Source organism: Ambystoma mexicanum, chromosome 10 (assembly GCF_040938575.1).
Source record: "Ambystoma mexicanum isolate Mex_15411 chromosome 10, UKY_AmexF1_1, whole genome shotgun sequence".
Classification (NCBI taxonomy): Eukaryota; Metazoa; Chordata; class Amphibia; order Caudata; family Ambystomatidae; genus Ambystoma; species Ambystoma mexicanum.
In genome coordinates this window covers 545454202-545481373 of record NC_090932.1, presented here as the reverse complement: position 1 = coordinate 545481373, position 27172 = coordinate 545454202, and the positions used below count along the sequence as shown (strand labels likewise).

The 27172-nt window shown below is 47.1% G+C and overlaps 1 protein-coding gene across 4 annotated transcripts in view; it reads left to right on the top strand.

Moving 5' to 3' along the window:
* THAP4 (THAP domain containing 4) overlaps positions 1–27172 on the top strand; it is a 934450-nt gene that overhangs the window by 562662 nt on the left and 344616 nt on the right. For all 4 annotated transcript variants that reach the window (XM_069618122.1, XM_069618121.1, XM_069618123.1 and 1 more), the window contains one exon: positions 15549–15652. In XM_069618122.1, the coding sequence (XP_069474223.1) occupies positions 15549–15652 (104 nt within the window). The remainder of the gene's footprint in view (positions 1–15548; positions 15653–27172) is intronic.

Here is a 27172-nt window from a genome sequence, read left to right as displayed (position 1 = left end):
ACCCCGGGCACATAACCAGAGAAAGTCTTGCTGCCACCATTGCAGAAGACTGGTTTGTTCCCAATCTATTTGAATACATTGCACAGTTCATTGTGAATTGCATCGTGTGTCAAAGGTTTACAGCTGGGCATACACTGAGAACAATCAATGGAGTAATACCCCGTCCAAATGGCCCATTTCAGCATTTGAATATCGACTACGTCGATATGCTGCAGACATGTAATGGATGCAGTTATCTATTAGTGGTGGTGTGTCCCTTTTCCCGATGGATCAAAGCTGGTCCCTGTTCACACACTGATGCCACTTGCCCAGCAAAGTTTCTAGTGTGCCAAGTATTTCCAAGATGGGGTGTGTATGTGTGCAGTATTGAGGTCCAATAATGGGCCACATTTTCTCAATGAGCTGTTTGAACAAATAGGGCTTCTGTTAAGCATATAAAGCATAAGTGTTCTTCTGCTTATCATCCACAAGCAAACAGGATATGTGAAAGACTCAACAGTCTCCTAAATGACAGGATAGCCAAGATCAGATTACCCTTGAAAAAGGGATGGCTATACTGCCTTGTATGCCCTTCGAAATCAGCCAGGTTCAGACCATCATCTTACGCCCCATGAGTTAGTAACAGGGCTTTGTATGAGGACACCTCTTACGCCTCCATCTAGAGTCAGGAGTGAGGCCCAGAGTGTAGTGTGGGCTCTAGGTGATGAAATGCACTATTATTAGACATGTATGACTACCAGTGTTTCTTTCATTGCAGATCAAGCCAAACATCGGCAGGAGGGGTCAAGGAACACGGAAGAGGACGGCCCAGTAACCAATCGGAGTGAATTATTGCCACCACCAAAGTTGCATGTTTGAGACCAAGTGCTTATTAAGAATTTTATTCATAGATGGCATGAACCAAGATTTAATGGTTCATTTTGTGTAAAAGTTTCCTTTACTGCAGGTAGGGTGGCTGGAAGCTTGCTTACATTTAGGGGACATAAAAATCTACAAAGGCGAGCCTCTTCCTCCAGCACCTGTTGACAAGAAACAAGACAAGAAGAAGAATTTCCACATCTGCAGACTCGATCGATGACCAAGAAAAAGGACGATAAAACAGCATGTGGTTAGCACACCTTTCTTTTGGACTGGAATTCAGTGGACACACCTTTGAAATTTGTAGCAGGAAGTGCATGGATTTGCAGAAAATTCCAAGGCCTAATGGTACTTTCTAAAAATTCTTTGAAAAAATAAACATAGCATTGGTACTATGTCAAAACGTCAGTTCCGGATTAGAAATTGGAAGAGCGATCAATACCCAGATCCGTTTTTTTGGGGCATATCTGTTTCAAGGTTAATGCATGATACCCATTGACAGTGAGGCACATCGGCTTATAGTGGCAATTTTATACTTCAATCATACCCTATTCTCGTTAGGAGAGATGTTAATATTCACACCTTTCTTCATGACCCAAACAATTGTCCAGTTATAAGAAGACTTCTGATTGCAATAATTGAGCAGATTGTGCAACTACGAATGTAAATTGAGCATGTGTATTAAAATTGATTCGGGAAGAAGATAATGTGGTTATAGCTGGAGCGCGAGTTCACTGAGTACTGGTATGGCTCACCTAATTTTTTCTAGACTTTTATGTCATATAGATATATGCATGTGTTTTTTCTTTTTCTTTCTGTATCTTACATTTCGAAGTCTTTATTATCCTAATGGTCCAATTGAAAGTACAACACCTGTGATTTTCCCTAGTATGAGTAGAAATTATGATAATTTCTTTGACCTCTTTGGGCATGTCAGGTGTCATAGGAGGAATGCAGAAGAAGATACCCAGGGGATAAATTCCTATTTTTATAATTCAGCTCACCTGAGGAATAATATGTGGTACCAACACATGAGAAAGGTGGGGGAGAGAGCATCTGATGAGAGCTGCTACGTCTGCTCTCTCATCCCCTATGCCATGAGTGCAGTAAGAACCTTCATTGCAAAACAGATGTCGACGCAAGATGCGAAGTGCCTCAGTCATCTAGCAGCATGTACTACTAGAGAAAAGTTTCAAGGGAACTGGGCACCCTTGCGATGGAGATCAAGAATGACATTTTCATACCAGGATGAATATATGGTTCCTTGTCTTAAAATCCTGCCAAAAATTGGCGTTTACACAATAAATCGCGGCAGAAAGGCAGTGGTTTTGCCATGCGAATACATGCAAAGGATGCGGGGGACACCCCTGCAACCCCCGCCCCCCTTAAAAGGTATAATGGGTTACACCTTTATCGGTTCAAACCACAGCATTTTTACCGTAATTTTTTGTAAAGACTACATTTTTGCCACGATTTTATTACTGCATACTGAATATATCAAGACAACATAAATGGAAAAGGAGCCTGGATGGACCGACCAGATGCTCGTGTATCCTTCTGCAGGGCAATACAAGGTGATTGTTGAAGAAATTAAGAGAATCAGTTTCTCTGACATGACAGAAAGGGCTGGATGCTGGTAGCGTTCACAGTTGGTAATCTATGGACGAGCGAGTACGACCAAAGGATGGGAAGATGGAATTATGTCCTGTGCAGCTTATCTGCTGAGGAAGGAAGCAGTGCACAAGGTGAATGATGAGTGTCTAAAGTCATGGGCTAAGTACTCTAAACTGCTGACATGGGTCAAAGACGAATCAGGGCCCAGTGGTTGTAGTCCCATTGGTTAATGCAAAACTGTGTTTTCAGAGCAAGGGAAAAAATCGAGTTGGACATGATAAAGGATGCAAAAACATAATTGATGTTCCAGGAATGAGGAGAGGGACGGCTGTCTTAATGGATCGATAGGATCTAGAGCATATATGGAACTGCCCAGGAGTTAGGGTGGAGTCTGTTCCTTGGTGTACGTCCATGTTCCAGCATTGGTGATTCCCCAGAGTGATCTGAAAATTGAAGGATTTCCAAAAGTGGACGAGCACCTAAGAAAAAGAAGGTCACTTGAACTCCGGTGGATGAAGTGAGAGAATTATTCCTCACAAAAATCACTAAAGGCTTATGAAGACATTCCTGATGAGCACAAGTTGTTCAGCAAAACTTCTATGATAATGACATCTATGTTCATGCCTTGAATTCAAACAGCGGTGAATGCCAAATGGCTACAGATCACCTGGTGGGAACCGCTGCAAACAATCAGTGCCACTATAAAAGGATTTAATACCTTAAAAGAAGAGCTGAGGGCCATAAGGTTGATGACCCTCCAGAATAGGTATGTCCTCGCCTTGATTACAGCAATGGAAGGAGGTGTTTGCGCCAAGATCAGGCCATCATGTAGTACATTCATACCATTTCACTATGGCGAGAACAGGACTTTGACGGATGCTATATCAATGTTGACAGAACTACACTAGGAGGAGACGGAAGCCATTGGAGACGACAGTTGGTTTTCACTCCTGTTTTCATGGATTTCTTATTGGATGGCAAATGTATTCAAGTTCCTTGGAGCAATATTGGTGATAATAATGTTTGGATTCGGTATCATAAGGATATTAATTGGACAATGCCAGAAAACGGCAAAGAAAGCAGTGGGAATTTAGATCATGATTGACACAAAGGATGAGCCAGAATTCAATGTGCTGACCAATAGTGCCATTAGAGATCGTATTACGGCAAGTATTACGGCATCTGAAGGAACAAAATTCTGGTATCCGAAGGATCATAAGAATTATCCACTCCCCACCCCTCTGATTCCCAAAATCTACCCTCTCCTCATACCTTATCTCACCTCTTTCTTCAACTTCTGTCTCTCCACTGCTACCTTTCCATCAGCTTTCAAACACGCTACCATCATCCACATCCTGAAAAAACCCTCTGCTAACTTTCACCGCATCTCTTTTACCATTCCTCTCTAAGCTCCTAGAGTGCCTAGTCTACTCCCAACTCTCTGCATTTGTCTCCAGCCTCTCTTTCCTCCCCCCTACTCAATCTGGATTTCGTCCCAAACATTCTACTGAAACTGCTCTCACATCTGTTCTCAACTCCCTCCTCACTGCCCGCTACTCCAAACACTCTTCCGTTCTCATTCTCCTTGACCTCTCTGCTGCCTTTGACACCGTCGATAACCCCTTACTCTTTGACACTCTTTCCTCCTTTGGTCTCAAAGGCTCGGTCCTCAACTGGTTCTTCTCCTACCTTTCCAACTGCTCCTTTGCCGTCTCTTGGGGCAGCCGGTCCTCCCCAACCCACTCCCTCGACTTTGGTGTTCCCCAAGGCTAAGTACTTGGCCCCTTCCTTTTCTCACTTTACACCTCCTTTCTAGCCCCAATCATCTCTTCCTTTGGTATCTCTTACCACTTCTATGCTGATGACACCGTACTCTTCCTCTCCTTCTCTTCCTTCACTCCTGACATCCACCTCTAACTCTCTTCCTGTCTCACTGCTATAAAAAACTGGATGTCCTCCCACTTTCTCCCCCTAAACATTGACAAAACTGAAGTCTTATTCCTCCCCGCCAACACCCTTCCTCTCCCTCTCTTCCTCCTTATATCCTCTTTCCCCCTGCTCATCTCCCCATCTCTGCCCGCAATCTAGACCTCCACTTCAACTCCAACCTCCCCTTTACTCACCATATTTCTATTACCTCCTGTGCTTGTCGCTACCATCTCTACAATGTTCTCAAAATCCGATCCTCCCTCACCTTCAACGCCACCATACTCTTAATCTCTTCCCTTATCTTTTCACGTCTCTTCTACTGTTCAGCTCTCCTCTTTCGCCTCCCTGCCTCTCATCTTGCCCGCTCAAATCCCTCTACCACTCCGCAATCTGCACTCTCTGCTCCCTTACTCCTCATGACTCCATCTCCTCTTCGCTTTCATCTCTTGGTTGGCTTTCCTTTCACTCCCAACTCAAATTCAACTTCCTCTGTCTTGTTTTTAAATCCCTTCATGATCTTGCTCCTCTGTACCTTTCCTCCCTCCTCTTTCTACTGTCACTCACGCCCCCTCCGTTCCGCTGACCTTTTCCTACTCATTGTCCCACCCTCACCTTGTGCCCCTTCCCACTTCCGATCCTTCCAGCTCCTTGCACCTCTACATTGGAACTCTACCTCTCCCTATCTGCTCCATCTCCTCATATTCTTCTTTCTGCTCCTCCTTAAAATCCCACCTTCTTCATCCCCTCCCTAGCCTCTCTTTACTAATTCCCCCTTGTTCTTGCCCTACGCAGGTTTTTATCTCTTCTATTGATCTCAGAAAGTTTTCCTGCATACTGTTCTTGATTATTTGACTCATGATTTGTACTTTTTGCTTCTTATGTATTCATGTTGTTTTATGTAAAGTGCTTTGGTTTAAGGCGCTATATAAAATGTAACAAATACAAAATACAAATACTAATTACGTGGGACGTTGGGTATTCTGTACCCCAAGTGGAGAATACAATTACATGACCTGGAGTGTGAATGAATACATTAAAAAAACGGGCACCATGAGGGGGCTTACTTAGATATGTATACCCAAGAAACCCTTCTTCAAAAGAAGATACAAAGAAGCAGGAAAACCTGAGGAGGTGGTCGAGGTCTCAACCAGAGGGGGAAATGTAGAGGAGCCAGATGTATACATCCGCAGAAGATCCCGCCCCCTAACTCCTTTGTATTGGAGACATGAGACTGTGCCTTGACTGAAACCAGCTATTGTACCAATACTGCAGCAAGTATCTGGAAGGAGATATCCTTTGCGACAACCATATCGAATGTACCCACAATGTGAGGACGGCCTGCAGGAAGAGATCCCTGAAGAAATATGAGAAGGAATGAAGAAGACAGACTGACATCACAAGAAAGTGGGCACGACGTCCCGAGATACTGAATGAAGATGATATATGGATCCTAGAGCAGAAAAGACGAAGTAAAGAATCACATTAAGGTGTAAAAGAAGATTACACAGTAAAAAGCTCTGCAGAAATCAGAAGCATGAAGAATTTACAGATGCTGAAATGCAAGATAGATTAAGTCATTATATAAGCTAGCTATAATTAGTGAATAGAATGCAGGCTAAGCCGCTATTGTATAGAAACTGGACATTGATATCATGAAATAAATAAGCCAAAACCACTGGTCTCTAATCACGTAAGTCAAGGATGAAAAGATAGTGAGTGCCCTCACTCCCGTGTATTCCCAGGACGAGAATACTCTGCAAGGCCAAGTACAAAGACAATTTCATAGCAGAAGGCATGGATGATGAGAGATGTTGGGCTAATTGGGTGGTGGGGTAGCTTCATGTCCTATCTCCCTGCACCTGGGTCTTGTCTTACGTGCTGCTATTTGAACGGAATGTTCCAGACATGGCACAAGCGTGCTAACCAATTGTATTGGTCTGTATAACGAAGGACCTTTATAGCTTGAGATACCAAAGAAACACAGTGTAACTAGTTTTTCTTAAAGGGCACGTATGCAGCGGTAGGTATACGTTGTCCACCTGATATTGGACAGCCAATAACAATCCTAGCTCCTATGTGATTGTATATCTAGATGTCTCCCTTAACCAATCCCGACCCTTGATATGTTTTTCATTATTTGCCACGTAGTTTGACGTCACTCTGACGCATAATGAAGTATATACATTGTCTTTTTTATGGAAATCATTGAGAGACTGGGCACACGTTCGCTGGTGTTCGTTGTAACCTCCCCGTTTTAGATAATTGTTAATAAAACAGTAACTTGCCATCTTCTTGAGTTTGTCCGGTCATTTGGACTCAGAATTATTCTGGTGTAATCCCATCCCATAGCAGATGCACGTTCCAAGGGCCATAAGATCAATATGAAACATAGCAGTAAATAACATAACATAAAAAAAATTAGACATATTTCAACAACAGCCTCAAGCGAAGAGCTTACCACGATAACATGGAATGTTCAGGGCCTGAACTTCCCGGGGAAAAGAAAATCAGTTAGACGCAGATTGACCCAGCTCTCAGCGGACATTGTCTGCCTCCAGGAAACCCATCTCCTGGAGGCGGATGAGAAGCGAATTAACTTCAATCAATACAGTAGGTGATATTTCGCTACAGCGGGTGAAAAGAATAGGCGTGTCATCCTTTTGATTAGTTGAGAAGTCCCCCTTACACGAATCACAGTAAAGCGAGACCCAGCTGGAAGATACCTCCTGGTTAAGGGACTCTTGGTTGAACAACCAATCACTGTAGCATCCATATACTGTCCGGACAAGGCACAAGATCTCTTCCTCCGCAACATCATCCCAAGTATAACCACATTTGCAGAAGGACACTTGCTGATTGGGGGCGACTTCAATCTAACTCCTGACCAAGTTATTGATAAAACACTACCGCCCACCAGAGAAGACTTCGTCCGTGCAATAGGGCTTGCCGAATTCCTAAGGGAAACGAGAACGGTGGACACCTGGAGGCTCGCCAACAAGGGAGTACACAATTACACGTTCTACTCACATGTACACAAGGGTTTCTCCAGACTTGACCTACTTCTAGTGTCCTCTTCCCATGCATGTAGGATATACAGATTGGCCACAGAGCATTATCGGACTACACCCCAGTAATAGCCCACCTACCGAGTGCAAGGCCTTCCAGATCCTCGGCAAAGGTTCTGGAAACTTCAGGACCATATTCTACTAGACTCCGCAATAAGCAGCGAGCTTTCCGAATCGCTCACTTGCTACTTCAGGGAAAACACAGCAAGGGATACCTCTGAGGCAATGGTCTGGGATGCAATGAAACCAGTGGTGAGAAGGGTTGCAATTAACTGCACTGTCACGCAAAAAGGAGGCAACTGCAACAGACTAGGCTGGAGGAAAGGGTCACAGAACTGGAAGAACGCTTTAAAAGGCACCAAACCACAAAACTAGGCAAAGAGCTTAAGAAAACAAAAGCCTCACTGTAAATGCATATGGCAGACATATCAGCGCGAGCAGCAAATTGTCTGCTAGTATACAAATTTTATAAACTACACACCCGGAATAACATCCACATTCTTAAAGATCCAGATGGAAGTCCCTGTTTCACAGAGAGAGACAAACTTGATGCCATGGGAGCGCACAACAGGGTAATTATGTCTGGAACCCCAACAGATAAGGCAGCACAGACCAAGTACTTGCAAAGCACCCATAAGGAAAATCCTGAACCCCAATTAAAGCCCCTGGAGCTCCCAATGACTGCAGACAAGATAGCGGAGATAATAAAAACCCTACAAAACACAGCCCCAGGCTCTGACGGGCTCACAGCACCATTTTAGACAAAATGTGCTCACATTCTAGCCCCCCAACTTGCATAACTATTCAACACTTTCCTGTCCACAGGAAGCATCACTCCTTCAATGAGGAATCCTGACAGTGCTCATCCCAAAGCCAGGAAAGGACCCAGAACAATGTGCATCATACAGATCCATCACACTAATGAATAATGACGCTAAAATATTCTCAAAGGTCTTAGCATGCAGATTGGCAAAGATCCTCCAAGACATAATCCACCCAGACCAAATAGGATTCATTCCAGGACGCAACACGCAGGACAACATCAGACGCACACTAAACATAATAGAAAACGCAAATGGAGATGGGGCAGAACTAGTGGTTTTTGTCACTCGACACACATAAAGCGTTGGATCTACTAGACTGGGAATATGCAAGGGAAACGCTTATCCTCTTTGGGTTTGGCCCCAAATTCACAAAATGAACCCTAGCCAACTACCAACACCCCAATACATCTCTAAGAATTAAAGGCACGAGGTCACCAAAAATCAGCATCACTAGAGACACAGGCAGGCATGTCGCCTTTCACTGCTAATATTTGCACTCTCTATGGAGCCATTTGCCAGTAGAATTCGAAATAACCCACAAATACACAGGGTGGAAATTAAAGGTAGCGTGTACAAAGCAGCCATGTATGCGGACAATGTCCTCCTTACCATAATCCAGGTTGATGAATCCATGAAAGCCCTCTGGCAAGAGATTAAAGCATTCGGCAAAGCATCAGAATTCAGGCTGAACTACGCGAAATCAACAGCCTTAGGAGTTAAAATCTTACCAAAGCATAGGGAAGCACTAGCAATTAGACACCCTATCCCATGGGCGAAATCCAAGATCAGCTACCTGGGAGTCAAGATTCCAAACAAAATAGACGGAACATACTGAATAAACTTTCCACCATTATTTAGAGAACTGGGTAAAGACCTGGAATGCTGGCTTAAACAAGAAGTCTCATGGCTGGGGAGAATCACGGCCCTAAAAATGAACTTGGTTCCACGAGTAATCTATCACTGACTAGCCCTCCCAACACCCATTCCGCAGAAGCTGCAAATGAAAATGCTGAAGTTCGTCTGGGGTGGGAAATAGCAGCGAATAGCGAAGCAAGTCATGCTTCAGGGAACAGGAACGTGCGGCCTGGGGGTGCCGCCAGATACTGCCTCGCAGCACAACTCTTGCAGGCTTTCACATGGCAATCCGCCACCAATCAACCTCGCTGGAAAAAGCTGGAGGAAGACTGGAGCCGCATTCTGTTAGAATCGCTCCGACATGTCACGTTGCCCTGGGGCTTCCCTAACTCTGGACCACTGTGTAAAGAAACGCACTGGAGGGGGGTGTCTGTACTCCTGATCTCTATACGGCAGAGGAGAGGCACAGAGGAACCCAGCCTAGATTCTCTATTACAGTAGCAATGGACAAGCAATCAAGGCCTAGCTTCTCAGGAGGTGATGCGGGCTGGTTCTTAAGTACAGGGTAGTCCCCAAGCACCCACAAAGGAATGTTCAGACAATGTATTAGTTAAAACACAGTCTTTATATAAATAAGGTTAAATGTTATATACACTATCACGATAATACACTTTGTGCTCTGACAATTCTAAAATAGTAAATATATACAGTTCTAGGTGGTACCACGATTACTCTGATTCCATTAACATGCATCATCTGTACTCTGTTCAAATAGCAAACGAATCAACACAGCAAAACGATATCAACAATAGACTTAGGAGGAAGACAAGTTGGTTAGACAATTAGCAGAATACTGAGCCCCTACCACTAGGCACAGTTCTGTATGAGGTTCCCCCCCGCCTGGGCAACCTGTAAAGGAAGATGCACTACAAGCCCAGTCCATATATTGTCTATTAGAGTCTTATCTTCTTCTATAGTTCTGCAACCCAATGTACCTTGTGTTGTAGAGTTCTTCGTCGGTGAATCGACGGGCCCTTCTTGAGTGCACTCCCTTTCAAGCAGGAGCCACGGGTCGTCAAACTTCTGAGATGAAGAAAGGGTGAATGTTGTTGTTGAGGCAGCAGCTTCGGTCCTTGCGGTGCTCTTAGATGAGTGATCGAAAATGTCCTGCAACAAGGGAGGTGTGCGGTGCACCTCAATGACCATGGTTCTTTGCCGCAAAAATTTAGTGAAGAACTTTGGCCCAGCAAGGGCGTCAGGTCGTCGACGAGTGGGACGTGACCACAGCTGGCTTCAGTATGCTTCGTCAGCGTCTCTGAGGTCTTTGGGTGGCGGGAAACCCACCGGTGGATTCTCCTCGGTCGTCGACGGCCTTGACTTTCTCTGGCAGGACGAAAGTGGTCGACGATGATGAACAAGGGAGTCCTTGGATCAAATCTTCTTAGGCAAACGTGAGCATGGCGGCTCCGGTAGGCGACGGCTGTCGTTGACGGTGGACGGCTGTCTGGTGCTTTTTTTCGTTCCCCTCGGCTGTCCCCTTCTCTGGTCGGTTCACCTTCTTCTTCAGGCTCGGCTTCGAGAGTAAGCATCAAGTATGAACTTCAGCTTCTGAATGATTTCTAGCAGTGAGAGGCCCCCAGATATACTGTTGATCTCCCATTCAATCCGCTGGGTCACACTCAGGCAACCAATCATTCAGAAGGGCATTCGGGCAGTCAGTCAGCCAATCAGGTGCACAGTGCATTCAGGCCATTCTTCTCCATCCACACACTCACAACACAGTACTCTGCCATTAAGCACTACACACTGCAGTCATATCAGTTTCGAGCAGGGCTGTCTCTGTCATTGTATCAAACACCAGATACTACACACCCATAACACAGAATGCGTATTTGTCACACACTCCATTCACCCAGGTCCCACCCCACGGGCGTACTCACAACATACGGTCGTTGGGAAGGCTCCAGCAAGTCTAGTCGGCACTTCCCCACACTACCATATATTGGACTTCTTACACCCAACAGCCAGTCAGGGGGAAGGGACAGAGTCAGGGCTTCCCGGGAATCCACTGATTCCAATGACAGGGCCTGGGCATCCCAAAATGGAGGATGCGCAGGGTACATGTCAATTCAGCACGGAGCTGCCACCAGCCCGTACCCTGCTCTGTGGGCCACACACAGGTGCACAAAAACATACACTTGGAGTACAGGGTCGTACGCCCACCCATGGGTGCCATAAGGGTATCCCAAGGGTCTGTTCACCAAACCAAATACAGGAAGAGCTGCACCGCCAAGAGTCCCACATGAACTGCGTGGAAAACAAGTCAGAACATACATGATAAAGCAATAAAAGGCAAGGATTTAAAGGCCCTGTCCCTCTGATGCATTTCCAGTATCACACACTGTCAACCACCAGAACTACAGTTGAAAGCTGGAGAAAGGCGGCTCGTAGCTGTGGTTGTAAAAGCAGTGTGGGACCACTATCCCCAATCTGGAATAATCCTGACTTCTCCCTGGGAGTGGAGGGAGGGCGGACTAAACCATATAGCAGACTTTTTCACCAACGAAACTCCACTTAAATTTGAAGAGTATAAAACGAAATTCCTGTTGACAAAGACTGAAAGATTCCACTATGCGCAACTCAGGCACTCGCTGTCCCACAGCAGTATAAAAACACACAGGGGCAGGGAATTAACAGCACTAGAACGCGCCCTAATGGCTCTTGCACCTAAAGGCAAGATATCAACCCTATATAGACTGTTAGAAAAATGCACCCCAGCAAAAACGAAAAATACATGCAAAAGTGGGAAAAAGACATGGGAAAGGAGCTGGGACCAGAGGAATGGGACCGAATCTGGACACGAACGCACAAGAGCTCAAAATGTATCACAAATAAAGAGGGCGCTGTCAAAGTATGCTAGAGATGGTACCTAACCCTAGAAATCCTAAAGAAAAGCAACCCAACAATCTGAGCACAATGCTGGAGAGGCTGCCCAGACACAGGCACCCTGTTTCATCTACCATGGTCATGCCCGAAATCGACTTGATTCTGGAAAGAAGTACTGGAGAAGATCTGGCAAATTACAGGACTGACAATCCCATGGGACCCGGGGATAGTTCTGCTGGGGGACACAGGCGAAGGGAAACTCCTGATGTCCGGCTGACTAGCGGACCTGTGTTCTCACCTGATTACTGCGGCAAAGATCTCCATAGCTAGACTGTGGTAACACCCCGAAGGCCTTGCAAAGCCCATGTGGTGGACAAAATGCTGGGACACAGCAGTCATGGAAATAATTACAGCCTTCCGCAACGGAAACTCAAGCAGATTTTACAACGTCTGGGCACCCTTCCTGCTGTATTACGTGGACCAATTTCCGGGTGCAGCCTGACAACCTCCCTCCCTCCATTGGATGGCGAAGCACAGCTAAGCGGAGATCCTGGAACCGGTATGCCTCTAAGACATCCAACAAAATAGAAAACCTGGAGCAGAGAAGAACCCAGACACATCACATTCCACTTTGGCCCTAGCCCTGAAAACGCTACAACAATAATAACAAAATAATAAAAATACAAAATGCCCCAATGCTGATTAACTACGTACATTTGCAAATCTACCGTTGCCTCGACCCTCCCATCTTTAATTCTTTTATGTTGTAATATTTTTATTTCTCTTTTTGTTACTACTACGTGTTGTTGAAAAACCTAATAAAAAGATATGTTAAAAAAAAAAGATAAACTTACCATACTTTCCTTAACCATTCCCATTTGTCCGGTTTCTCTGGAGCCTTCCACCTTTCAGCTACTTCTATCCTTTCTGCTCTCAGAAGGGCCTCCCACATCCTCGGGAGTCTATAGTCCCCATGCCCCCATGGCAGAATCCTAAGAAGCACTGTGAGGCTCGGCTGGCAGTTGGCACTTTGTAATCTCTTTCACCCAGCTCAGCAATTCCTTCCAAAAGATCTGTACCCTCGGGCACTCCCACCGCATATGTATAAGAGTTCCTCGTTCTTCACACCCCCTGGTGCACAGTGGAGAGGATCTCAAAAACATTCAACATTTTAGAGATCTGCACCGGATCACGATGCCACCCATGCAGGATCTTAAAGTTATGTTTGATGGCACGGGTGGAGAGATTCCCCTGAAATGTCACTTGAACATTTTCCTCCAAAGTTCTTCCTGAACCACCTCTCCCAACCCCTTTTACCAATAGGAGGTAAACTTCGTGTCCCCTTTGGCCGCACTCAACACTAGAACTGTACATTTTCGAAATTATGCCCTTCCTAGTTTGTGCCACCTCCAGTACTTTTTCAAACAGGGTGAGATACCGTACCAGGTCGTCCGTCCACTTTGGGGTGAGAAAGAGATACCCTTCAGCCTCAAGTACTCAAAGATACCTATTCCCTCCTTCCCCAACATCTCTCTCGCCTTCTCATAGTCTTTAACCTTGCCTTTCCGTGAAAGGTGAGCACGTCTTTCAAGACCTGCATCTGACCATTTGTGTGCTCCCTTCAGTCTTTTCCTGGCTAGTGATATTGGAGGACCCCGTAACAAAGTGAGCAGTGAGGGCCATGAGGACAGGTTCCTGTTCGTCTTAGTATTCCTCCACAGCTTGCACAAAATGCCTAAAGCAGGGTGATCAAAGACCTCCCTAGGGATATCCCTAGACGAGGCTCGCAAGTGGCCCCTAACCCTTCTTGGATATGTGATGCAGTCCTCTAAAAATGTCCAATATATCCACAGGCCATCAGACATATGCTCGAGCATAAATCTGAGCTTGGATGTTTTGTAGTACAATGTCGGATTCGGGAAGCCGAACCCCCCCAGCTTTCTAGGGGTTGGTCAGTATCTCCCAAGCAATGCGTGCCTTCTTCCTCTGTGATACAAAGTAAAGGCACCTATCCTCTATCTCCTTCTTAAACCCCTGCCTGTGGCAACTTCATAGGCAACATCTGGAACAGAAATAACAAGCGCAGGAGCACGTTCATCTTTACAATTGTCATCCTGCCATTCCGAGCAAGAACGTCTGCGCCGTCCACCTCTTCAGGTCTCCCTTAATTGCTGGCACCAATGAAGTATAATTTTCCCTAAACAGCCCGTCGAGAGTCCCAGGTTTTTTATTACAATCCTTAGGTGTTTTATCTTGTCTGCTACCTATCGGATACAGCAACACTCCTCCTCCTTGAACCTCTCCTGCGTGGGCACCTCTACCGACATCAAAACGTACCCACCTTTGAAAGGTTACCACAGAAATCATTGATGAGCCGGCACCAAACACACCTCGACAACTCTGATCTTCTTAGACCAGTATAATAATGGCTATGTGGACGTCCTTCTGCTCCATATCTATGCAGCCTTACACAGGATTCTACTCGCCTGAAGGCGTTAGCACATTTCTCAAATACCCGTTAGATGGGGTCAATCCTTCCTTAGAAAAAGAATAGAGCGAGTAAAGTGAAGTTTCTTTGACACCCCTGCTTCGGCAGTTACAGGATCCCTGCCCCCTATTCTGTTCAGTCTTTACTCCCAGAGATTACTGTACATCGCCAGTAGTTTAAGGGGACCACTGAATTCGTATTAAGATGGCACAGATCTAAATCCTGTCGGCAGCAAACGCTGCTCTGATTACCTCAACACAGCCGGAAAGCTGTTCAAGCGGATTAATTTGCCATCAGCTTGCTGGTGAGCAATGCAGCAGAAACAAGCTGATGTTGTACGTGCCCTGGACACTCTCCCTCCTTGTTTACAATCTGCCATTTCCATGAAAGCTATCGAACAGCATGCCCAACCAAATGCAGCAGTTTCAATGCAAAATATGTAAATACGTCTTTCTTTTTGGACCATTTTTACCTCAAGCCTTTACACGCAATGCGTTATTTGAATGTATGTTTAATTATATCCCTCTATTATTTGACCTCGCTCTCCTCACTAAACTGTTTTTGTTTTTGTATTGCTCCTTGTTTTCCCTATTTTGTTCTGCCCTAGTCCGCCTGCCGGTTATTTACATTTGCAGAGAATATTAGCCTTTGATGTTGCAGTAGAAAAATAACCAAGGCAATATTTTCTTTTCGTGGTGGATATAAAGGAGCTTTGTACAGTCTTCCATCCTTCTAGGAATAATAACAGAGATTACAAATGAGTGAGTGGCTTTGTACCCCAATAGGAGACACATTGTGCCCCCATCCTCCCATAGATTTTGATGCCTTAAACATGAATGCCATCAGTCTGATAGCTGCCACCATACTCGAACATTGTTAGGCTAGAACGATGACAGTGAACGCTGTAGTGCAATGTAATTAAATTTGCCATCTCCTACACTGACCATGTGCTGACCGTGCCTACTGCCAGCTATACCATATTCAAATAGTGGTGAGGGTCTCAGTAACTCCTATTTTCTTTCATGATAGGTATTGTCGAGGTTGAAGAGGGAGAGTTGAATGGACAGGAGCTCACTATTGCCTCTTGCTCCATTGCTCGGATGTCATTTTCCAAGGAGCCCCATGTGGAACAGGTAAGGGTTGTGGATTGCTGAAGTGCTTTAGAATCCCCCCTTGTCTCACCCCCACCCACTTCCAGAAGCTGGATGACCACCGAAGCAGAAGTGCATCGGGAGAGAGACGATTTTAGAGTGGAGAGTAATCCTTAGATCGCATCTACAAGCTTTTATGTGACCTTGCTAAGTGACGGTAGACCCATCATAGGATCTGGTTGCCCAGAGGTGTTTTGGTGTGCAAAGATACAAGGCTGTCCGTTTTTTTAACCTGTTCCACCTTCACCCCCCGCCCCACATTAGCAGTCAGATGGCAACAATGTACAGAGCTGATGGAGGAGTTATTATGCATTTGCCTTTACTTTCTTTCTATATCCCCATAAATAAATAATGAATACATGCATTAGAGTTTAGCTTATGCTTCCCTTTTGAAGAGCACATAGCACAAGAGCATAATATTGGTATCCGTTAATCATCATTCTGATAAGTACCTGAATAGCATGATTTCACTTGGGTTTTGGCAAAGCAGATTAGAAGAAAAAGGTTTGATGAACATCTACTGTAGCACTGCAGCAAACCATCCTTGCAAAATTTTGTATTTTGATGAGATTGGATTTTACAGTTTTGTGAATATGGAGTCTGTCAGTATAAGATAGGGGCGCTACAGGCCCCATCAAAACCACAAAACAAACATACACTAGTTCTGCGTCTTCAAACAGCACACTCCATTTTTTATCCAGTAAAGGGAGTGCATGGCTTCGAAGATGGATCCTCTAGAGCAGGGGTCTCCAATCTGCAGCTCTCCAGATGTTTTGGACTACAACTCCCAAGATTCCCTTACCATTGATTATTTATGCTATGGCTGATGGTAGTTGTAGTCCAGAACATCTGCATAGCCAAAGGTTGCAGACCCCTGCTCTAGAAGCAGATTGAACTAGAGGGGATCTATGGAAAGAAGGTCAAAATCATAAATCATTTGAGATTGGGTGCATCAATTTGTCTTCTTGGACACAGTCCCAAAAACTCCTTTGCCAGCTTTGAAAAATCCCCACATGGTCCCCCAATCACCCGTAAGTAGTGTCCCCCTGACAGCCTGATACAGGGCCCCTCACAAGTGTCCCCAACAGATAGTTGCAGACTAACTTCCTTCTTGGGCGCTTGTTGCCTGTTAACCCCCCCCCCCTACAACCTCCCTATTCTGTCACCATACATGTTTTTTAATACATTTTAACAGAAATATGACCAGCAAGAAACACATGGCAGTATTAGAGTGTCTGACCAGTGAGGTGTACGTACATCAGAAAGTAGTAGTGTAAAAGTCTGAGGCAAGCAAGTTCAAGACATGCGACATCCAGTAAACTACATATTCTGCACCTTCTTATTATCTCAGTTTTCCCCGGCCAACTTCCAACATCTTATGGAATTTCTGGGGATAACCCCTTGCCTTATAATACCTGCCTCTCCAAGGACATACATCTATCCATTTCAGCCGTCCGGTGGCTGAGCAGTGGGCTGTCCATGGAGCTCCACATTGTAGCAATGATCCTTTTTGCCAATCCCAGTGCAACAGAAATAAATACCCATTGATGCTTTGTGTCCCGAGGGGACATGAGCGCCTCGGCCCACTCTTCCAGGTCTATTGGTCCCACATCCCTCTCCCAACTGTCTTTAAGCTGGGACAGTTCCGCAGCCCCGAAGGCCGTTAAAACGTGGTATAGTGTAGATGTGACCTTTGTGGACATGCGTTCGTGAAAAACGTTAGCCTCTATGGTGAACATTCAGGTATTACCCCCAAATAGGGAAACTGGGAATTAATAGCATTAGTCAACTGCATATTTTTTAAAAAAATATTTTTCTTTTATATTGCTAAATAACCTTTACAAAATCATTCATGCAAAACAGGAATATACAAGAAAGACCTTTCCAAATATAACATTTTCCAGATATAAAATGGCGCTAAACAAAAGCAATAAAATAACTCGTGTTAAATAAAAAGTCTCGTAAACAACAATACACAGAAAATTGACAATTGGCTCATCTGAGGAGAAAATCACAAAATACATAAAACTTTTATAAAAATGACATAAAAGAATGGATACCAAGTACAAACTACATTACATCCGTATACAGCACATTAGACATTTTAGGCTTACTTTCATTCAGATTCAAAGACTTGAAAAAAGATGCAACAGCTAAGGTTTCGGAAGTATTACTTCTGCTAATACAGCAGTGCCAAATTTGGATCTCGTGAACCCACTGATTGTCAGGAACATTTTGGCCAGGTAGCAAAGTCTTTTATTCTTTAACTCTTCAGCTGCATATATATGTAGTATTCCTTCCCTGGCACTCCATATCTGTCTTGCAATTCCGTGAAGGGGATGAGTTGCCCACCCTCTATCACGTCAGCCAGGTCAGTTACCCCTAGTCTTTCCTAATGTTTGAAGTGCCCCCTTTTACAGAGTTCAGCAAGAAGCCCATTGTTCCACAGGGGTTGGTTCAAAGTTGGTTTCTTCCTCCATCCTAGTTTGTGATGTGCTTCAGCCCACACCAGTCTGGTGTGGCGTATCATCGGTGGAAAGGCCCTTGCCCCACCCATTACTAAAAAGCACCTGTTTGAATAATTCTGCTCCCATCCATCTCCGCTCAACTGACAAATGAGGGAGTCCTGGGTCCCCATGTAGCCACCCATTTACTGTCCCAATTTGTGCCGCCCAATAGTATTGCTTATACCGCAAGTAAATTCTGTTTCAAAGCGCCCAAAGGGCAACGGGGTGGGAACAAGGGAATGCAATATAATTAAAAAATATATATTTTTTTAAACAGTGGGGGAAGGGATGGACATACCTACTATGCCTAGTGATTATTCAAAATGTGCAATTGCAGCAAGGAATAGGGCAGTGGGGTAGGTGCTTGCGTGTCCATGCTCGAGGGTGAGCCACAGAAGAAGTGCAAGGTATGATAAGTGCAATGCAGCCAGGAGCCGCATTGGGTGGAAAGTGTGAGTCTCCAGTGCGGAGGGTGTGCTGAGGCAAGTGCTGAAGGTAGACAGAAGCTGGGGAGATTGGGTGTCAGGGACCCGAGGATGCAAAAGGGTCCAAGACACCAATCACAGCAACTGTGAGATTAGCAGAGGAGGAAAGAAGTGAAGGAGGAGGAGAAGGGGAACGTCTTGAGGTGCTTTTGGAATTTAAGAGGCTCCTGCTCAAGACACTGAGGGAGGGGGAAGCTGTTACATTGGAGGGATCCAGCTGAGGAAAGCGAACGACCTCCTGCTCTCTGTTTAGCGCTTTGCACACAATGAGTTGGTGCCAGAGGAATGTAGAGGTCTAGAACTAGAGTATTTGGTAAGATAGAGTTGCAGATAATGTGATTCCCTGCCCCAGACAGTCTTGGGGATGATGCAGAGGGATTTGAATTTGATCCGTGCAGCAACCGGCAGCCAGGGGAGACTTTTTAGGGCAGGAGAGATGCGGTCCCTGGGTTTAAGGCCAAAGGTAGGTCTCGCTGCTCTATTCTGGATTAGCTGAAGGGGTCGCATAGTGGAAGAGCGTAGGTTGAGGAGGAGGCTGTTGCAGTAGTCTAGCCTAGAGAGAACCAGGGCTCGGGAGACATTGAGCTTCTGGGGGAAAGTGAGAAAGGGAAGAATTCCTTTGAGAAGGAACAGTTGAAAGTGGGTCCTCATAGCAATGTCCTGAGTGTGAGGGAGGAAGGAAAGAGAGGAGTCAAAGATGACTCCAAGGTTTCTGGATTCAGAAGAAGGTGCAGGGGGAGATCCCAAGGTGGGAGGCCAGAGAGAAGAGAAGGAGGGGAGCAGGAGTCCCTATCAGAAGGATTTCAGTTTTGCTGGAATTGGGGCAGAAATCGTTGGACGTGCACCAGGTCTGGATGGCAGATAGGCAGTCGGGGATGAAGGAAGGTGCGAGTGAGTCAGCTGGAAGTCTGAAAAAGAGTTGAGTGTCTGTATAACACTGGAAGTTGGGGGAGAAGGAAGACATGAGGATTGCCAGCTGAGCAAGGTGGATGTTAAAGAGCCAGGGGGAGAGGATATACCCTGGGGGACACCACAGGTGGAGATTGAAGGAGAGGAGAAGGTGCCTAAGATGAATTGGGAGGAGCTGTCGGTTAGGAAAGAGGTCAGCCATTCCAGTGCCTGTTCCGAGATATCAAGGGTTTCGTGGAACCTTTGTATGAGGATGGAATGGTTGACAGTGTCAAAGGGAGAGGAGAGATCAAGCAGGATGAGGACAGCTGGGCAGTTGGAGTCCAGGGTTGCAAACAGTTCTTCATGGATGTTCAGAAGAGCAGTTTCTGTGCATCTGTAATCCAGATTGATGATCACCACCGACAGGTTCAGTGTGGGAGTTGAGTTGGGGCAAGGCCAGCTTATACAGCAGTTTCCCCAGGAAAGGGGTGACGTAAATAGGGCAGTAGTTGGATGTATAGGTAGGGTCTGCTGAAGATTTTGAGGGAGGAAGGGAAAGTACCAGAGGTGAAAGAGTGGTTGCAGGAATCAGCAATTGCTGGGGCAAGAGAGCCAATGTTATCCTTCATGGTTCTGGACGAGCAGGGGGGGGACCTGTTTGGAAGAAGCCTTCATAGAGCGGACAACTCCGGCAACTTTTTCATGTGTGACGGGTGAAGGAGGTGAAGGCAGAAGGAGGAAGGTGAGCGGCCAAGGGAGGCAAGTGGGTGAGGGATGGGTTTGGCAGGTGAGTGACAAGGGTGTTCAGGATGTCCTGGTTTTGGTGACAAAGTGTGTGGCCAGTGTGTTGCAGAGTGCCTGGGAAAGAAGAGGGTAGGAGGAGGTTGCAGAAGGGTTGGCTAGCTCCCTGCAGATTTTGAAAAGTTCAACTGTGTTATTGGATGCCCCAGTTACCCGTGCCTGAATGTGGGACCTTTTCTTGGCACAGATAAAGAGTCTGTATTGCCTTTGAAGCAGGCGGCAGGCCAGTTTGTCAGAGGGTGAACCTGAGGTTTGCCACTTCCGTTCCGCTACTCTGCACTTTTGTTTCAGGGCTGTAAGTTCAGAATCACACCAGGTGTTACGCTTAGAGGCAGGTTTCAGGCGGATCCTCGTGACTGGAGGATGTCAAGATTATTGGTGATGGTTGAGTGAAGGTTGCTGAGAGCAGAGTCAGTGGTAGTCTGTGATGCGTGGCGGTGAAGATGGAAGCAAACGCAGTAGTTGTAACTCTTCATCAGGGAGATGTTCGAGAATGAGTTTGGCAGGGCGTTTGATGCTGCAGTAGGAAGGCCAAAGGGACCCAGGTGGGAGGAGAGGAGAGAATGGCCTGACCAGGAGAGAGGTATGATCAGAGGGGGGAGTGAGAGAGAGGTCCAAGTGGATGTATGGCATCCAGGGTGTGTCCAGCAGAGTGGGTTGGACCAGAGGGGAGAATGGTAAGGGAAAGAGAGGCGCATAGATGCTGAGGCAGGGGAGTCTAATTGAATGTTGAAGTCACCCAAGAGGAGGGCGTTGGAGGTGGTTGAAAGTAAGGAGGAACAGAAGGCCCATTCAGAGAGGAACAGGGTGGTAGCACCAGGAGGCCGGTAAATGGTAGCAATGGTCAGAGTGGAGGAAGGAGAGAGGACCAACTTGCAAACCAGGCTCGCAAGAGTTAGGTGGGTACGATGGAAGAAGGAACCCACTCAGGATAGATTAAGGCAATGCCAGCACAGTGAGGTCGAGACTTGGAAATGATCTTGAAGCGTCAGGGAGGAGGGAGTCGAAAGCAGTGACCGAGCTGGCATTGAACCAAGTCTGGAGAATGTCCAGGTCAGTGTCTTCAAGAAAGAGGCAGACGTCAGCAGAGTGTTAGTTGGCTGAGCGGGCATTAAGAGTCCCCATGAAGAGGAAGTCTCTGCCTTTTAAGGTTTTCTGAGGTGGAGGAGTACACGGGCGTGGTACCCCGGTCAGAGGGGAAGGGACAGTGAGAGTGGTGGGGGAGAGGCAGGAGAAGGAAGGAAGGGAGTTATTGAGGGATGGCAGAATCCGGTCAACGAGAAGGAGGTTGGGTTGAGGTCCCCGAACAGGATAGTGCCAGTGTCGTAGACATAACGATGCAATGTGAGGATGAGAAGCCAGCCATGCGGACGTCCCACTTGGTGCCACTGTTAATGGGAGAGGAAGTAAAAGGGGAGACAGTAGAGATGAGATGAGGAGTCCATAGATCTGGAAAGGGGACAGAGAAAAGGATAGCCGTGAAGACCTCTCTGGAGATTGCACTGGCATAGGTGTCTGCGACTGGAAGGCCAGGGTTTGCACGCAAGATGTCTTTTTTTGTGCTTTTTGATTATTGACTTAGTTAGAGAGGGGGTAGGAAATATAGTAGCAATTAGAGAAGATAAGAGAGATGCTGAGTGCCATTAGGGGCAAACCCTTCCGAGGGTACTCCATTGATCCGAACCATAGCCTCATATATAACAGACAAACCCATCCGATGAAGTTCTCCCCAAAACCCATATGGCCCATTATCTCCCAGAGTGCTGCCCACCTAACAGAATCAAACGCTTTCTAGAAATCAAACGCAAGAAGCACATTGGAGGTCGGTAGTGTCGGGACTTGAATGATAGCCAGCTATACTCTGCGGAGGATCATACGCGTGAATCTGGAGGGCATAAACCCACATTGATCTGGGTGTATTAAGAAGGCTGTAACTCCTAATAGGCGGTTGGCCAGAATCCGCACCAACACCTTGGCCTCCCCGTTTATTAGTGAAATCGGCCTGTAAGATGCATGTTGTTCTGGAGGCTTCTCCGGTTTCTATAGGACCACAATGCAGTCCTGCCTTATGTCTAGGGAGAGATGCCCATCCACTCTGTTTGTTTATTTAATTGTTTTTTTATAATTCGCCTAATACCGTACCTGACTTCGGTTTTTAAGCACGGATCCGGGATTCAAACCTCTGTTGCTCAGCGTGGTCTTGCTTCCAAGACCAACGCGTTGACCCTGTGCTATGCTCTAGAGACTGTGCATTGGTCTCTTGACCATATTCCCAAGCCTCTTCCAGAGTTCAACTGGAAAGCTGTTGAGCCCCGGGGTCTTAACCGATTGTAGTTGCGCGATCGCTGTGCCCACTTCTTCCTCTGTTATGTCCGCATCCAGCTCCAATGTCTGTAGCTCAATTAAACTGGGGAATACTGTTGAGTTTATTACACTAGAACTGCAGGCGCAATGTGGCCATGCGTGGGGCAATATTGCGCCTTATAGAAGGACAGTAAGGCTCCCGCAATATCTGCATCTTCTGTCAACAGTTCGCCATGAGCGTCCTGTGTGGCCCTTACCAGCTCCCTTACTTCATCCCGTCTTTCTAGCAACGCCAACATTTTCCCGGGTTTTTCTCTGGACTCAAGAATTTTACTCCGCACAGCCCAACGACCTGTTTGGCATTGTCAAGTGCTACGCTTCTGAAGATCTCCTATGCCGTAACACCTGCGAAGCCTGTGTGACGGAGGCAAGGAATTCTTCCTCCGCCCCTATTGCATGTTTTTCTGCCTCTTCCATCTCCCGAACATGTTGCTTCCCTTCTGCTGCTACTAGTGATATCGCCCCCACAACCCCGGCGCACTGCCTTAAAACCTTCCCACGACCAGGGGGCGCACGGATGGTATCGCTCTCCGTGTAGGCTCTGCGCAAGGGTCCTGAAGAGTGGGTTGAGCCCCCACCACGAGACCCCCATCTAGCTACTTCATCGATGAAAAAAAGCATCGGAAGTGTCCAGGCACCACCCGGAGAAAACCCGAAGCAAAACGGAGCCTTTTTAACAGAGAAAACTCCGCCTGCACCACACGCAGCACAAAGGCTGGAGGGGCCTGCGTGCCTCTTCCATACGCGGAGCCGTGATACGCGCGCCACCGGGGAGAGCGCTCCAATCCACATCGCTGCTGGGGCCCACTCTAAAGTACATGCATATCTCCTCCCGTAGGCCCATCCAGCTGTTCCACGGCCTCCAGGTTTGTGAATTTGAGGCCCAGACGAGGGCCGTCTGGTCGCCGGATCCTGTGCGGCGTTGGATCTGGCCCGTGAAACGCCCCTGTCCTACGGTGACGCGGCATCACCTCTCTTCACCCCGCTTGCTTGAGCTGCTCCTGTTGCTCGTTGTGTGCGCCGAGCCCCCTTCTGGATTCCAACTCGGCTGATGAATCGATTGGTGAGTGAGGCCTGGGGCTGTTGAGGTGCCGTTGTGATCCGCCCTCCCCCCCCAGTGGCAAAGGTGGAAAGAACCGCAGTGCTTTGAGTACCGGAGATACGGGAGGAGGCCCTGGGCAGGTTTCTCCAGGCAGCAGAGGGCTGAGGGTTGGGCCCCTGTTTCTCAGGGCATGTGCCCTTCTGGGCCCCCCACTCGAACCCTGAGGCTCACCGAAACGAAGTATACTGAGCATTGGGCCTGGGCTAGGCCGCATGCATGAGGGTGGCCTGAAGAGGTTGTGCGTTGACTCCTCTCCTTGGGGGATCGCCCGGGACCCGACTTGAAGGTCAATACACCGAGCGAACGAGAACATTAGATATTGGATTCTCACACGACATCCTGCTTTCGCACATAAGCTCATACCTTTCAAGCGCCCACTCTGGCAGGGCTGACCTCTGGCGCATTGTTGAGACCAACCCACTTCATCGACGGGGTCCCGCCGCCCATGAACCATAAGGACAGATTGGCAAAATACAAGTTGACACCGACCCACGAAACTCTGAAGTCCCCCATTGACCTTAAGATGTCGACTGTTGGGTCTGAGGCCACGGCAACCAAGGCGGATGTTGCTGATCTACCCGCGGAGATGCGAAGCATGAGGGCAGACATAGGCAGCAAAATCGACAAAATTACACAGAGAATGGACAAAATGGAGGACAGGCTGGAGCAGGTCGAACACAATCAAACCTCCTTGAATACGTTGGAAGCCCAAATGGACCAGCGCATTGCGGAAGTAGAACACAAGGAAGAGGCATTAAGCCTAAAGGTTGACGATCTTGAAAACAGGGAACGCCGCAATAACATACGTGTCTTCGGCATCCCCGAAAAGGAAGGAGAATCTGATTCAGACCTGAAACAGACCCTGCACGCCATCCTGAAGCTCCTTTTTAAGGATGAGACGGTGGATGAACCCAAACTTGATCGCATCCACAGAGCCGGAGGCAGGCCAGGAGGTCCGCGTTCGGTCCTGGCTAGGTTTCACAACTATGCAAACAGAGCCAGGATTTTAGATAAAGCCAGACACGCTTCGTTGCTTACTCTCGGCGATGCTACCATCTCGCTTTACCAAGACCTATCATCGCTCACGCTCGCAATGAGGAAGAAATGCTCCCCGATTGCGAAAATGCTGAAGGATAAAGGCACTAGGTATCGGTGGGGTTATCCGTTCTCACTCACCTTTGAGTGGGAGAGTTCAACAGTGAAACTGGTTTCGGAAAAGGACATTGCAGACTGCATATCTGACATGTTGGGTACCCAGGAGGAGGGCCCCTCCCATGGAGAGTCGAGGAGGGAGGAAGGTGAATGGCACGCTAAGGGCCCGCGGCATAGACGGAACCAAGGCTCCAGGATATTTCAGAGAATGAACAATTCACAGGACATGGAACACTAATCTGGCCACCAGACTGGCATGCTGGGCCGCTGGGGGCAAACGAATTCTGTGGTGAGTGATCCGGTTGAAGCTGGTAGATTGGGCGCTGCCCGAGGCAGAGAGAAGCGATGAGGGTGCGTCAGACTGAAGGGTTCATGTATAACATACACCAATGATGTGCCCGATTCTTTGGTCGCACCTTTAGACTCCAATGTGTTACTCGTTTCGTGCGAATGAAGGAACTTGACCATGTATGTTTAGGATGCCCAGAAAGAGATAAGAGGTAACACTTATGCTGGAACGATGCCTTTGGGGGGGGTCAGAGTTCTTGTTTTTGGTTTGTTGATGAGTTACGAGCACATGGTTGGGTGCTCACTGTTATTGATGTCTATGTTAAGATAGGACCGCTTGTTTCGCGGTCTCCACTGGTGGTCCGAGACCAACTGGGTGATGTTAACCCGGACGGGTCGGGCGCCGAACGTAGGGGGGGAAAGGTGGGGAGGGGAGGGTGGGCCGGGTGGGAAACACATACTTTGTCACAAAACAGACCTGAGGGGCACGAAAACACAATCTGGATACATAAAGGGACATTATACGTACTGGACGGGTCCGTTTTTGTCCTCCGAAGGACTAACTGAGACCCATCCCGAAGAATACGAACCACACACTGCAACATCAAACATGACACGGACCCAAAGCTCAAGATGGCACCTACACTCTAAGGACACGTTACGCATTTACACACTCAATGTCAAGGGTTTGAACTCCCCCACAAAGAGATCCATGGTTGCCAGGGAATTTAGGAGATCAAATATAGATATTCTATTCCTCCAATAAACGTGCTATCGAAAGGGTGAGGAGAGAGTGATCCCAGCACGGGAGATCGGACCCTACTTCTGGAGCTCAGGTATCTCGAAAAAAAGCGGGAGTGCGGATCCTAATCCGCAAAGGCTTCCGGATGACAATTCTTGAGACATGGATGGATAGAGAGGGGAGGGCTCTCATAGTCGTGGGAAACATACGGGGCACAACAGTTACCCTTGCTACGCTTTATGTGCCTAACCAAGGGCAAAATAGGTTCCTCCACAAAATCAGTGAGAAGGTTTTTGGCATGGCCAGGGGACACATAGTTCTCGGTGGGGATTTTAACACGTGGATGGACAGTTCAAAGGATAGACAAACTAAAGCTGACGTGGCAGATCCACCCAACACGCGGAACAAGGCGGACATTAAACTAACCCTTAATCTTTATGGTCTCGTGGACAGTTGGCGCCATTTGCATCCGACGGACAGAGGCTTCACCTTCCACTCCCTCCCCCACGACACGCTCATGTGTATCGATTACATCTTCCTCTCAGATGGCCTCTTGCGCACATTGCAAGCGGCAAATATATATCCCTCTGCTTGGACAGATCATGATATGGTTATGGTGGATATACTTTGGAACGACCTGGCCCCCCGGAATACCAAATGGAGATGTAATGACTGCTTATGGGCTGACTCGGTCTTCAAGGAAGCTTTGGAAACCGAGATAGAGCAGTTCTCCGCTTCTAATGACACAGGGGAGGTAGGGAAGACATCCGTATGGGAGGCAGCCAAGGCAACTTGGAGGGGGTGCTTATAAGGAAAGGGGCCCAAAAAAAACGAGAACGTGCCTTGATAGAGAAGGGCATTAGGGAAAGGCTATGCAAGGCCCAGAGCCTGGCACAGTCCTCCCCATCTGAAAGACCCAAGTATATTGCAGAAGCTAAACTACTCAGAGAGGAGTTGAAAATACTTATCGCGGGCAAAACTGCCCATACCCTACAAAACCTCAAAAAAAAATATTATGAGAAGGGCGACAAGGCGGATGCCCTCTTGGCGGCTCGTCTCCGTGCACAGAAGGCGGAGCGATGGGTTGAACTTATCGAAAGGACGGATGGCACCCTCATGGACACGACAGTGACTTCCCCCGAGGATGTACAAGAAGCATTTGCCTTCTTC